This window comes from Capra hircus, chromosome 29 (assembly GCF_001704415.2).
Source record: "Capra hircus breed San Clemente chromosome 29, ASM170441v1, whole genome shotgun sequence".
Lineage (NCBI taxonomy): Eukaryota > Metazoa > Chordata > Mammalia > Artiodactyla > Bovidae > Capra > Capra hircus.
The window spans coordinates 48899415-48913938 of NC_030836.1; the positions used below are offsets into that span (position 1 = coordinate 48899415).

At 61.7% G+C, this 14524-nt stretch overlaps 1 protein-coding gene across 1 annotated transcript in view; it reads right to left on the reverse strand.

The window, feature by feature from the left end:
* Positions 1–14524, reverse strand: part of SHANK2 (SH3 and multiple ankyrin repeat domains 2) — a 564129-nt gene that overhangs the window by 290993 nt on the left and 258612 nt on the right. Inside the window, exons 13-14 of the mRNA XM_018043149.1 lie at positions 13758–14073; positions 3206–3375 (exon numbers count right to left, since the gene is read on the reverse strand). Coding sequence (XP_017898638.1) covers positions 3206–3375; positions 13758–14073 — 486 coding nt within the window. The remainder of the gene's footprint in view (positions 1–3205; positions 3376–13757; positions 14074–14524) is intronic.

Below are 14524 nucleotides of genomic sequence, written 5' to 3' on the forward strand. Positions count from 1 at the left end.
GCATGGAGAACGTGAGCTGCACCAGCGGCGAGCCTGACGAACAGCAGGCGCCGATGAGTCTCCACCTGTATTCTTCTGTTATCACCTCCGACACGGGGCCAAGGACACGCAGCCCCCAGACACGAAGTGAGCGGCCCCTGGGCCACTTGGAGGGCTCTCCAGGCCCTTCCCAGGCCAGCTTGCTGCAGGTCGCCCCCCCCGAGCCTGAGGGGACAGCGAGGGGGACGGATGGACCCATGGGGGGTAAAAGCCCAGGGCTGCGGGCTAGCTGGCTTCAGAGCGGGGCGGGGCCAGGAGACCCAGTGCTCCATATCTGGGGGCCCCGGCTGAGGCGGTGCACGCAGATAGAGCAGACCATTCGGCCCCGCTTCACCTTCACACGAGCCACCAGACCCCCGGCCCTCGGGCAGCTGACTGCAGATTCAGGGGTCACCCCTCCAGGAAGAGATGCAGTTATTTTTAGCATCGCCGCTGCCCAAGGGGAAGCCGGCAATAGCTGCTCAGCGCAGTGAGCCCGGGCGGCCTGACCTTCCCAGCTTCCTCGGAACAGTGGCTGCCCCTGGGGGTGGCTCTCCTGGCCAGGGATCGCTGCCTGCCTTCCGCCTGGGAGGAGGGCGGGGGGGTCACGGCCGCAGCAGGTGGACCCCCCGTGAGAGCTGCAGGAGGGCCTGCGGGACCTGGGCGTCTCCGGCTCCCGGCGCCCCGTGGCCTGCCAGCTCTGCTGGGAAGGGAGTTCCCGGGCACTTTCCACACCCGCCCCTCCCTCAGCCTGCAAGTTCGGGGCAGTGAGAGAGACGCGGCCCCCCCTCCCCCCGCGCCGCCTACCCGGGCAGTAACAGCTTTCTGAACTAACACCGCCGCGTCAGGAGGCTCTTGTCCAGGGATGGCCACGTGCTCAGCAAGGGCTTTTTAGCTGCCTTCCGTCTGCACTCGGCACAAAGCCGCAGGCACACACCTCCCTGGGTGCCAGTCAACCAGTCAGCAAAGGCTGTGCCCTGTGGGTGGGTGGTGAGCTGGCCAGATGGGGGGCTGTCGCGGGGTCAACTGAAAATTAGTCCACATGCAGGGGGAAAAAAAGTCTTCCCCACAATGGGCTCTGGTATTAAAATTTCACACTGCAGGTCGTGTAATTTAAATGCATATACTTTTAAAGTTAGCAAAAATATTGTGTTAAACTATGTAGAGACAATCAGGGGCTTCCAGCGCTCAAAGGGCCCCCTGGACCTCACCCTCGTGTGTGTGTGTGCGCGTGTGCGCTCAGCTGTGTACGGCTCCTTGCAGTCCCGTGGGCTGTAGGCTACCAGGCTCCTCCGTGCAGGGGCTCTCCAGGCAAGCATGCTGGAGGGGGCTGCCACTTCCTCCTCCAGGGGGCCTTCCTGGCCCAGGGATTGAACCCCGTGTCTTCCGTCCCCTACACTGGCGGGCGGGTCCTTTGCCACAGAGCGTGGGTAGGAGTGGATGGGCCTGGCTGGGAAGCATGCTCGCTGAGGAGAAACGGGAGGGGAGCTAAACAAAGAAGCCCCTTCTGCACGTCTTGTGGGGACTCAGGGTGGTCCCCAGGGCAGGGCTGTCGGGGGGCATGTGAAGAGAAACCTGCGTTCTGAGTCGGCTGCTGAACCAGAATGAGGAAGCCAGGAAAGCAGCCAGCTGGAAACGAGTGGAGGTGTCCCCACAAGGGAAAGAGCCAGAGAGGGCCTGGCAAGCTCAGCACCCCCACATCTCTGAACAGATGCAGAGCAGCTCAGCTCAAGTTGGGGACCTGAGCTGTCACCCAGGCAACCCTCCAAAACAAAAGAAGGAGAAGGAACTGAAGCCACCATCACCACAACTTAACACCCTGATGCCCAGAACGCAACAGAAGATTACCAGACACAAAGGCCCTAGAGGCTGGGGCCTGTGGCCCGGAGAAGAGAAACGCCGGTGAGCCTGACCTGACCCTCATGGAGAGACGGCAGATGGGGATTTCAGAGGGACGATGACACCCACCCACGCTGGGTGGGTTAACCACCACGTGCTTCCAAAGGAGTGAAAATCTCAACAGAGCAACAGGAAGGTTTAGCAGATAGACAGAAACTATATTAAAAAAAATACACATGGAAACCCTAGAGTTTAAACATGTTATCTCTGAAATTGAAAAATTCACCAGATGGACTTAACAGAGAAGAGGACGTTTCGAAGCAAAGAGCAAGTGAACTTGAAAACAGACCAACAGAAATGACCTGAGGTTAAAAAAAAAAGATGGGAATGAACTAAACAGAGCCCCTGGGACTGGCTGACGCCACCAGATGGTCAAGTTTGCATGCATCTGGACCAGCAGAAGGAGCTGAGAGGGAGAACGGGGCTCCAGCTGTCCTCCAGGTGATGTTGGCCAGATTACTGCACCGGGTGGAGGAGGAAGCAGGTCACCGCCTGGTCAAGGCCAGATGGGTTGAACTTGACCGACTGAGCCCGCAAGGGGCATACTCTGCTGCCTGCCACGTGCCTTCTGCAAGCCTGTCCTCCAGCAACCGGGTAGGGTAGGGTGCGCCCTTTCCTGCTCCAGCGGCAAGCTCAGCCACCCTCACGTGGCCCGCACCTGCACCCCCACCCCCAGTCCTGCGGCCTCCAGGAGAGCAGAGCTCCACTGCCGCCACTGCCAGCCTCCCGCACGTGCCTGTACTACACCCATCTCCCTAAGGGCCTCACACACCTCCTCTCCCTGGAAAACCATCGCTGGCTCCCCAGGACCCTGGGAACAGAGTCTAACTTGGCACACATGAGGCTTTTCACCTCCATTTCCCAGGATTCTGCTTTGGGCATCCTTCTGTCTCACCCGGTGGAATGCCGCAGGCCCCCAGGCTGAACCAGTCTCCTGACGCCCCTCCCGGAGCCCCAAGACGTGTCTGAACCCGTTCTGCGCTCGGCCCGATCTCCACACCACCCACTCCTGAAGCCCTGGGAGTGGAAAGGAGCTGCCCATCGATGCCTCGCCTGCCCCTCCCCTGCCATCTCTGCAGTGGACTCCCATGCCGGATGGGCACGAGCTGACCCTCCTGATGGACATCAGGTCGCCGAGGTCACACTGTAAGGACCACTCGAATCCCCGTTCCACCCTCCCAGGACCCCGTGTCTCCACAGGGCCCCCCACGGAAGCCATGCCCTGGAGGTCAGCTGAGGCCAAGGCACCCCGGCCTGATCCCACCCCTGAAGCAGAGTGGACACTGACCTTTGACCCTGTCGCCACGGTGCAGGGGGATCTCGCCATCGACCTGGGGTTGGTATGGCTTGACGACGACGAAGAGCCTCCCAGGCACCGCGCTGTACAGCTTCCGTCTGGGCCCCGGGTACTCAAAGGCGGACAGCGCGTCCTTGTTGGCTCCTGGCGGGAAAGCTGGGCTGCGGCAGGGAAGGGGAGACAGAGAGAGAGGGGGTGGGTCACAGCCTGAGATGCAGCAGGGGAGCTGCAGACCCGCGGCCCGTCCGTTCAGGACAAGCGTCCAGCCCCGAGCAGTCACAGCGGAGCTCCGGGTTCTAGACAGGGCTGGAGCTGTGAAGACGCATTTGTGGTTAAAAGACGCAGGTAGTTCCAGCAATCCCACCTCCGGGAAGGCACCCAAGGAGCGAAAGCAGGGTCGCAGGGTCGCAGGCAGATATCTGCGCACCCACACGCACAGCAGCATGATTCTCAGAAGATGACCCAGTGTCCACTGATGGATGAACCGATGCCCAGAATGTGGTCCATCCATACGGTGGAATATTGTTCAGACTTCAAAAAGGGAGATTCTGCCACAGGCGTCAACATGAATGGAACCTGAGGACATTCCGCTGCTTAAGGGAAGCCAGTCACAGAAGGACAGGTAACGCCTGATTCCACCACGACAGGCACCCTGTGCGGTCAGATCCAGAAACAGGACGGGGCCGGGGAGGGGCTGGGAAGTGAGCCTTCCATGGGGACGGGGTTTCGGAGAGGACGGGTGCACGACAACGTGGATGTACTTAACGCCGCTGAACTGCACACCTGAAAATGCTTCCGGTGGTAAATTTTACATGCATTTTTCAGTACAGAGACTCCAGTGGAGCGGCAACTGCGGCAGGCCCTGGGTATCTGCTGTCTGACCCATCTCACAGTAGGTGCCAGCCATGCCGGGGGAGGCATCACCCAGAACCCGCTGGCACAAGGTTCCACCGTCGCGGGGCAGGCAGCCCAGCCCGGCTGCCCCGGGGACATTTCACAAGTGGGATTTGAATACGTTCCTGTTTCATGTGAGTATTTCACAAAGAGTGTGTGTTTCCAGAGTAACTTCCAGGCCGGACGCTGAGAGTGGATGCCTAACTTAACTGGGCCCAGTGGTGGAACGGAGGGAGAGACAGAGAGAGAGACAGTGAGTGAGGGAGAAGCACAAGCTCCCAGAGAAATGTGCAAAGTGGTTTCCGTAACGACATCCCTGACTTTGAGACGGGTGACCAGGGCTGACTCCTGGGAGGGGAGGAGAGCACGTGCTCATCAGGGGTGACCTTGAGGAGTCACACTGAGCTCTCCTCCGGGGGGAGGGCGGTCTTTAGAAGAGCCACACGCATGTGGATGAATCTGGGCAGGGATTTACAGAGGATGCTACAAAGCTTCCTGGAAAAGCATTCACGTCTGGCTGGTGTCTCCCAAGAGGGCACCCCGCCTGTAATGGGGAGGATTAATAACCCTGAGGGCAGAGTCCCATATCGGGGAGTCACATCTGAGTCTCGGGAGGGGCCAACCCATGTCACAAATTCATCACCATGAAGGGTGGGGTCCCCAACCGCACTCCTTGGTTCAGATGACACACACCGTGGCCTGGGAGGCCCCAGACGGAACCTTGAGCTTTCTGCAAGTGTGAAACAGGCTTGCAGGGAAGCTTCTAGAATACGACTTGACCACTCACTTTGGGGACTTAATGTGAACCCCCTGATTCTTTTCGAGCTTTGCTTTACCCACATCGGCATTACTAATAAATAACATAGGTTGCTTTTCACTTGCAAGGATTCATGGACACGTGACAGTGCCGTATTTCGTTGCGCTTCTTGGGTTTTCGCTCAAGGTCATGACTGTGAGAGCTAGGCACGGGAGGAGCCCGTGTCTACACACGTGACGTGCTCGCTTGACACCATAATCTATGCTCATCAGGGGAGGAGGACTGACTGCCAGCTCTGCCAGCCTGACCCCAAAGCCCAGAGCTCTCCCCAGAACACGGGAGCAGAGGGCAGGCACGTGAGCTTTCCTGGGCTGACCTGGGCTCAGGAGAGAGTGGTGACAAGCCGCAGCCCCATGTCCACATGCCCTCTGTCCCCAGGGGTGCCCCCGCCGCTGCCTGCCCCCCACTCCAGGTTTCTCTGACCAAGCTGAAGCCACAGACAGAGGTCACAGCATCCTGGAAAGAGATGCCCGTGAGCTTTGCACCAGGAAGCACCAGGCGGCTGCCCTGCATCCCCTCACTTCCTCCCCCTCCGCCAGGAACAGGTCGACACACAGATGCGAAGATCCACCTGGAGGGTCAGAGGCTCCCTCCTCACGGACATCACTGACCCCAAACACCCCGGAGCCCAGAGCAGTGATGCCCGCAAGGGCCAGGTTGTGTGACCACCTCTGGTCCAGAGGTGACAGCTGGCAGGATGGCTGACTCACTGGGAGGAAGGACAAGCTAGGCCCCCTGCCTGCGGTGGGAAAGAACCTGGGAAAAGCCAGACCTCTGGAGAGGACGGCCCACCTGCCTGCCCATTGGGATGTGGATCCATCCATTAACCTGCCTCAACTCAGCCTGATTCAGGGCTGGGACTGGAGGTGGGAGACAGCACCCTCACTATGAGCGGCTGAGCATCACCAGGCTCTCCTCTCCAGCTCCCAGCAGGGAGGATGGTAACCAAGTCCTGGGAACCAATGGGACTCAATTCCTCAGGAAGTGCCTCCTGGAGCTGCTCCACCTAGATCCAAGGGGTTTGGAAGACGCTTGGGGTCAGCAGAGGGTGGGGGCTCTCGGAGGACACCCCACACCAGGCTCAGAGGCCCTCCTCGCCCAGCCTCCAAAAGTAGTGCACGGATCTCCCCTGATGCAGCTGCCCCGGGCGCTGAGCGATGGCCGAGTGGGGTCTGCTGCATGGGGGCTCCTGGGAGGATCCGTCCGTGACGGAACACAGATGGAGCCCGCCTCCCCAGCCCCCACCCTCTCTGTCACTGCAGCTTCCATAGCAGTTATCTCCTTTGCTTCTGACCGTCCATCCACCTATCCATCCATCATCCATCAACTCACCCATCCATCCATCCACCCACCCCATCCGTCACGCACCCAACTATCCAGCAGGCATCCAATCATCCAGGCACCTATCCATCCATTCATCTCTCCACACATCCGTCCAGCTATCCATCTCATAATCCATCCGCTCACCTATCCACCCATCCACCAACCATGCGTCCACCCATCCATCCATCCACCCACCCCATCCGTCACGCACCCAACTATCCAGCAGGCATCCAATCATCCAGGCACCTATCCATCCATTCATCTCTCCACACATCCGTCCAGCTATCCATCTCATCATCCATCTGCTCACCTATCCACCCATCCACCAACCATGCGTCCACCCACCCACCCATCCACTCACCTAGCATCCTCCATCCTTCTTACACCACCTATCACTCTTCCTTCCAAATTTCTACAGAACCCTGCCAGAGGCCCAGCTGATCCCTCACTATCAGATTCTGAACAAGTCAGTTAACCTCCGGAAGTCTCAGTTTCCCCATCTGATAAGACAGGATGATCTGGTGAGACCCGAGAGTGAGTCAGCAGGAGCCGCTCTGCACAGGTGTCGTGTGAACACTCGCGCCATTACCACTCTGCTTCAGCTAAGAAGTGGGTGACAAGATGCGAGTGTCAGCCAGCTGGTTTCAGCCGGCTCCAAAGTGTGTGTCACTGGGCAGAGAAGTCAAAGCAAAGACAGCTCTAGCCTGGGAGCATCGGTTCAAGCCCGGGACACCTTTGCTTAAGAACAGGAAGAAATTGGTCCTTGAAGATCAGCGTGCGTCCATGGTTCTAGGTACCAGCAGTGATGTGTGGTCCCACACAGATGCTGAAGCATCTTCCCACGCCAGGTTAATCTGAGCCTTGCGAAGCCCCATTTCACAGGTGAAAAAACAGAGGCTCCATAAATAATGCCTGAGGCACAGAGATACAGACCTGACCTCACATCCTGGCTCGCTGACCGCAGCCCAGGGCTGCCTGCAGGCTCCCCGCTCTGCTCTGGGATGAACTAGAAATCGGGGTGTCTCCCAGGTTCCAGGCTCATACCGGATGGGTGGACAAGAGGGTGCCTGCAGGAGGCTCTGGCAGAGAGTGGCTTCCATCACAAGGCCCTGGCCCTGCTGACAGTGTGTCTGAAGCGTAAAAGCTCAGACCTCACACCGCCCCTTGTACCATCAGCATCATCTCCCTCTCCACCTTCAGGCCGGGAAGAAGCACCGGAGCCCTCAGCCCGCATGTGGCCCCAGGCACCGTGGCCCCTCCTGGGCTTCTGGGGTGGCCCTGGGGCCCGTACCCCACGCTCCACAGCCTCCCCATGTGGTCCTGAGCCCCACGTGGTCCTGAGGAGTGCAGTGGGGATGGACAACGACTGGATGCCCCATCCTGCTGGCCGGGGCACCGCAATCTGGAGCATGAGTGCACATCAGGGGCTTTCACGGACTCCAGAGAAGCGGAGGCCACTGCCCGACACCCCAGGGGCCCCCCGGCCACCAGCACTGGGGGCCTGCCTGCTTGCACCTCCAAGGCCACCCCGGCCCCAGGAAGCAGGGGGCAGGCACAGAGGCCCCGTGGGATGGAGCAGCCTGGAAGGCACCTCTTCCCTGAAAGCTTCCCCTGGTCTGCTCTGGCCACCCGGGACACCCTGCCTCTCCCCGACACCTGGCTTGCCCCTTTCTCCACCCTAGGGGGCAGCCCCCCTCACCCCAGGAGGGGTGACCTGCACGAGCTCTGACTCCCAGGGACTCTGTTAGGGGCTCCCCGTCTTTGACGACAGCTCTGGGGCTGACTTGTCTCTGGGGCATCCACCGCTGCACCCGAGGCCAGCCTTCCTGTGTGTTCATGCCCCCAGGTGAGAGCAAACCCTGAGTGTCAGCCGTGCGGGGAGCAGAGTGACAGGTAAGGGCAGCCCGCGTGGCACCCGTACCCGACTCCCCAGCAGGCGGGAGGCACCCGCTCCCCCGGGCGACCCTTCCCCTGGTCCCGCTTCCGTGCCAGGGGGCCAGCGCCTCGTGGACCCTCTGCTTCTGATGTGTGGGTGACATGTCCCTAGCAGCCTGGGTCAGGTGGCACAGCGAGGGGACAAGGGACAGCCCGGCTCACCCTCACCCTCTTTCTGGGTCTGCGTGGCCGAGGGAGGGAGCACCCCGTGGCTCTCACCGAGGAGCCCAGGCCCCCGCGCCCTGGAGGCGCACAGCTCTGCCCTCTGGTGCCCGTGTCCCCAGGAACGGGGCAAGGGTGCCTGCAAGTGAACAGAGATGCAATCCAGAGGGACCCCAGGGCGCCCTTCACTCCTCAACCTGCCCAGCGGGGGAACAGCCCCGGAAGGGGTGTTCGGGGCAGGGTCCTCCACCCCGAAACCTCCGGGAACCCCAGCTCGGCCTGCACAGCCTGACTCAGGGAAGGAAACGAGAGCAAGGCACGAGGCGGACTTGGCCAAGCCCCTGCCGGGGTCTGTCTGGCGGCAGGAGCCTTGCCAGCTCTGCCCACCTGTGCGGCCGGCGGGGGCCGCTGTCTCCCCATGGGTGGGAGACCCGGCCAGTGACCCTCCCCGCCTGCATGCAGCGGGCTTCCTCTCTGCTGAGCCAAACCCACCCGGGAACGGCTCCTTTGACGGGAGAGCGGCCCGCACGCTCCCCGGGGCCGGTGAGGCCAGGGCGGCCCTCAGGACCAGGGCCCGGGCTTTGCAAAAATGTATCAAGAGCTGCTCTGAGAACAGGGCAGCCGGGAGGGGTCCTACTCCTCTCCACGCTCAGGGGGTGGGCGATGATGGAGCCACCCGGCAAAGCCCCTTCTCAGGCTGGTTCTCAGGGACCTGGACCGGCCATGCCAGTGAGCACCGCTAGAGGGCGCCTCGGCAGGTGCACGCAGAACCTCCAGGTGAGGCAGGACGCCAGCCAGGGTAGCGGGTACACGGGCTCCCCTCCGCTCTGGACAGCTCCTCCCTTTCCTGCTTGGCACTAGGGTCCACTGGCTCTCAAGGGTGGCTCCCGGAGGAGGCCGACCCAGCCCGGGAGGCTCAGTCAGAGCCACAGGGGCCCAGGGATGGGTGAGGAGACAGTGGGGGAGGCCGTCTACACCTGAGGTTGGGCCTGAAGCTGGTTCTGGCCACACAGAGGTCCCCGTCACATGCCTGGCTGAGGCTTCCAGGGCCTCAAGTGGGCACCAACAGGGGCCCAACAGAGATGCAGAGGCCCAACAGATTGCACCTGCAGGGGCGCTGAGTGGCCAGCCTTCTCGTGGGCAGCGAGAGAGCAAGGAGAGGGCATGGTGGGGGGCGACCAGAGGGGACCCCCCAGGTGCTCGGGACGCTAGGACCCGACGGACCTGCTGCTCTCTGCTTCCTCTTGGCCCAAAACACGGCCGTCACCAGGACGGCCTTCCTGTACCCGCCCCGCAGCGGCTGAGGGTCTTTCAAGATGTCCTTGGCGATGATGACACTAAGTAGCCAGCACTCCTGGATAACTTAGTGAGAGCCACATCCTAGCACGTGGCAGCTGCTACACTCAGCTTCACCCTTGTCACAAACCCGTTAGACCCTCTGGCCATACAAGAAGACAGAGGCACAGAACGGACAAGCAACTAGCCTAAAGTCACACAGCAGGAGGGAGTCAGAGCTGGACATGACCAGCAGTTTGGTGGCCACCCCCTGAGGCAGGACCTTGGGACAAAGGGGTCTGTGTGGGCCCGGGGCTCTCCTTGCCACGACCGGAGAGTGCCCCCAGTCCACCTCCAGGGTCTTCGAGAGCCAGAAAGCACTCTGGGGCTGCCTGGGCCACCCCGAGGCTGGGAGCCAAGTCTTCCCTCCAGAGGCCCCGTCTGTTCTGGGAAAGCGCTGGGCTCTGAGCCGCCACCCCCTCGAGCCCCCAGGGCTGCGCTGCGGTGCCTGCGCACAGGCCTTCCATCACTGGGGCGGCGTGTGTGGCCACTTTCACATCTGAGCATGGGTGTGGAAGCAGACAGCTTGCACGCGGCTCAAATGCCACCATCATCCTGGCAGCCCCAGGAGCCAGGGCTCCTGGCAAGTTCCCACTAGCACGGGGCGGGGGGTCTTGGGGGCAGGCCCCCCGTGGACTCCTGTCAGGACGCAGCGGCTGTCACGGATGACTGAATGGTCCTGAGCAGATGGACAGGGGCCAGGCAGGCCCTGACGGCTGGGGAGGGAAGGACGGGAATCGGCAGGGAGGGTGGGGCCGGCTGGGCCAGGACCACAGCCCCCCGACAGGGATGAGTAGCCAGTGGCATCAGCGCTGAGAGCCCCGCATCCCGGCAGCCTCTCTCTCCTGGGGCAACCACAGCTGGGGTGACAGGAACCAGGAGGACACAGAGCTGAGCTGCGGCTCCAGGCCACTGTGGACTGCGGGCTTGTTACACACGAGGACCGCCATGCAGTCACGCGTTCGGTCTTGGGAGCAGCCAGGGAGCCGCTGCGTTATGGTGCTCATTTCACAGTCGCCGAAGACGAGGCACCAGGTGTAAGTAAGGGGCCAGGAGGAGTCCAGGGCGCATGCTCAGAAAGCCCCGAAGGGGCACTCAGGACAGGCTGGGGCTGTGACCGTCACACATGCACACACACACAGACACGCATGCACACCCAGACACAAACACACACACAGACACACAAGTCCGTGCAAACATGTGCACCATCACACCCAACACACGTAGGCATGCACAAGGCTCACCCAGAGACGCACACCTCACACACACACACACGCACACACTCGGACATAGAAAGTACGGGAAAAGGCACACACACAAACACACATGCGTCTAGATACAAACACAAAAATGCAGGCACCCAAACACACACACACAGTGGCACAAACACACAGACACACCAGTGCGCACACGCTGACGCACACGGGCGCAAATGCACAGACACGCACACACACCCCGCACAGGGACGCCAGGGACAACCGGACGGGCGCTGCAGCACGCGGTGCTGGCCTCTCTCCACGGCTGCATTTTCTCTGCAGCTTTTGCAAGTCCTCGGCCACCCTGCCTTCAAGATCTTATTAGATTTCATCCTGGAGGAAGGGGACCCACTCTCTTTAAAATCACAGCCATAATTCCAGCTAACTGTGTGAAGCAGAATTTGAGGCCTCTGGGGAACCCTTTAATTCAGCTTTAGGCGGCTCCCGGCACCTGGCGCTTCTCCCTGGGGTGACTCAGGAGCGAGAATCTAGACCAGAGCCAGGAGGGCTCCCGGCTCTGAGAATGAGACTGCAGGGGGAGGTGCACATGGGTCCCAGCGCCAAGGTGTGCCTGGGGGGCGCTGGCACCGAGGAGGCAGGCTGTGACCCCGCCGAGGGGCCAGGAAACTGGGTCTCCACGGGCAGGCTCTCCCCACACCCGCACAGCTGCAGCCTGGACAGCTGGCCTGCTGCTCCCGGTCACAGCAATTGGCCTTCCCCCAGGACACCCTGGGACACTGACCCCTCCACCCAGACTCCTGGTCCCCCTCCCCAGCATCCCTGATCGGAGCTGGGGGTGTGGCATCAGGAAGGACCCCGGCTGGCTAGGGGCACCACAGGCAGGCTGCTGCTGCTAAGTTACTTCAGTCGTGTCCGACTCTGTGCGACCCCATAGACAGCAGCCCGCCAGGCTCCCCCGTCCCTGGGATTCTCCAAGCAAGAACTCTGGAGTGGGTTGCCATTTCCTTCTCCAGGTTAGGCAAGCCCAACTCAACGGTGTGCAGCAGGACAGGGAACCAGGTCACCGGGCAGACGGCTGGACCAAAGAGGGCACTCGCCCCTCAGCAGACACGCCGAGCCAGGCCAAACATACAGCGCCGAGGGTGAGGGCAGAGCTCAAGGACAAACTCCCACGACCCGCGCTGGCTCCAGGACCTGGCCTCAGTGCTCTAATCTGGGAAATGGGGACGCAGGGCCTTCCATGGAGGATGATGGGGTGAGCCAAGGCGCATGGAGCAGCATGTGGGTCCACGTGAGACTGCAGGTGGAGGGGTGACAGGTCAGAGACAGCGCTGCTTGCTCGCTCCGACTAGCACTGAGGCCCCGGTCAGGAGTCCACCTCCAGGAAGTCTCAGCCTGGACAGACCAACGCCGGAGGCCATGTGAGGAGGGTGCGGATGTGCCTGGGAGCTGGAGCTCCGGGTGGGACTGCAGCCTCCTGCTGGCGCGGGAGACGGAGCAGGGAGAGTCCAGAGCCCCAGAGAGATGCCTGGGGGTTCATGCTGCGTCTGGCCTTTGCTGGCCTTATCTCCCCATCTAGAAAGGGGACAAGAATGGGGTTGCCAGCCCCGGCTGCTTCAGAGTCTGCTGAGACGCACTCCCCGTCCCTACCCCTGCCTTGTGGGCAGACAGAACAGCAGCAGGCAGGGCTGTCCCTGCCCCGGCCGGGGCTCGTCACACCCTCAGCTCCGCCAGGCCTCCTCGTGGCCACGAATGCGAGCGCTCTCTCAGGCTCAGGACCACGCACGATGAAGCCTGGTCCGGGGAGAAACCCAAGTGTCCAGCGACAAAGGGACAGACAAAGAGGACGCGGTACACACATACATCGACACACTGCTCGGTCATAAAAAAGAATGAAATAACGCCATCTGCAGCAACGGTTGTTTTTTTTAAGTCGCTCAGTCGTGTCCGACTCTTGGCACGCGTATAGTCCATGGAACTCTCCAGGCCAGAATACTGGAGTGGGTAGCCTTTCCCTTCTCCAGGGGATCTTCCCGACCCAGGAACCGAACCCAGGTCTCCTGCATGGCAGGTGGATTCTGCACTGCAGCAACACAGATGGGCCTAAAGACGATCACAGTGAGCGGAGTCACTCAGACGAGACCACAGGCGTAAGACATCACTGGCATGTGGACTCTAAAATACGGCACCAGTGAGCCTACCTGAGACTCAGAAACAGACTCAGGCACACAGACTTGTGGTTGCCAGGGGCGGGGGGGCGGGTGGAGGGGAACCTGGGGCTCGCAGAGCAGACTGTTGCGTACAGAACGGATACGAGGCCCTGCAGCGTATTGCAGGGACCTACACCCAATCTCGGGATGAACGTCAGTGGAAAAGAACACACAGAAGGAATGTATATAACTGAGTTACTCTGTGGTGCGGCAGAGACTCACACAACGCTGTAAATCCACTCGACTTCAAACAAAACCCCCCACATGGCCTCTGGAGGAGCTCTCAGCCGAGCGGCCCGGCGCCCTTAGCTCTTTCTCTGACCAGACTTCTCTTTTAAGACCCTGAAGCCGATGCACAAGGAAAGGAAACAGCCCCAGGCACCCACCCCATGAGCCCAGTGGGGTGCCCACCCTGCCCCAGGCACCCGCCCCACGAGCCCAGTGGGGCGCCCACCCTGCCCGGTGCAGTCGCTGGCTCTGGCTTCCAAGTGTTCTTATCGTCCGGGTTGGAACCAAGCAGGGGTCCTGCTCAACCTCTGGTGGCGCCCTGAGGCCCAGAATCCAGGGCCCCGTGCACAGGGGTGCCCCCTCCCCGGTCCCCCTGGACTCCCACCCCTCCCGCACCCCCCGCAGCCCAGGTCGCTCCTTACCCGACGTGCCAGGGCTGCTGGGGCCTCTTGGCGTCCTCGCCGGCTCCGCCCAGCCTGTTGAGCGAGGGCGACCGGCTACGGGGCCCGGGGGTGTAGCTCCCGAGGGTCTTGGCGGCCCCGTCGGCCTTGCTGGGCGTCTGCTGCAACAGCTGGGGCGAGAGGCTGAGGTGGGAGGTGGCCGCGCAGACAGCCCAGTCAGGTGCCCCGGCGTTGAGGTTGTTGTCGCTGTTGGAGCGCAGCAGGAGCCGCGGGGCGGCCAGCGTGCTGGGGGGCCGCCTCCTGCGGTTGGAGTACGCCGGGGCCTCTCGGAAGGGCACTGGGTCAGAGAGAGCGGGAGACGCGGGTGAGTGTGCGTGGCACCGTCATCCAGGAGGGGTGCCTGCCTCTCCCCCCTCCCCGCAGCTGCCCAGGACATGGATGCTGCGAGCTCTGTGCTGAGCCCCCGAGGGCCCCCGCGTGTGCAGACCTCGCCCTGACACAGAAGCAGACATGGGTGGAGGTGGGGAGCGTCCCCCTTGCACAGAGGCTCAAGCCAACGCTTGAGATGGAAGGGGCTCGGGTCCCACTTCCATCCACACATGCCCACACCTCCAGCGGCCCGGAGATGGTGGACGACTGGCTGCCCCGGCTCACAGCAAGGACGGCGGACACAGAGGCAGCCGTGGAGTTCCTCCTCCTCACCGCAACCCGCACTGGGGGTTGGATCGTGTCCCCCCAGATCCCTGTGTTGGAGGCCTGACCCCAAGCACCTCAGAATGTGGCTGTCT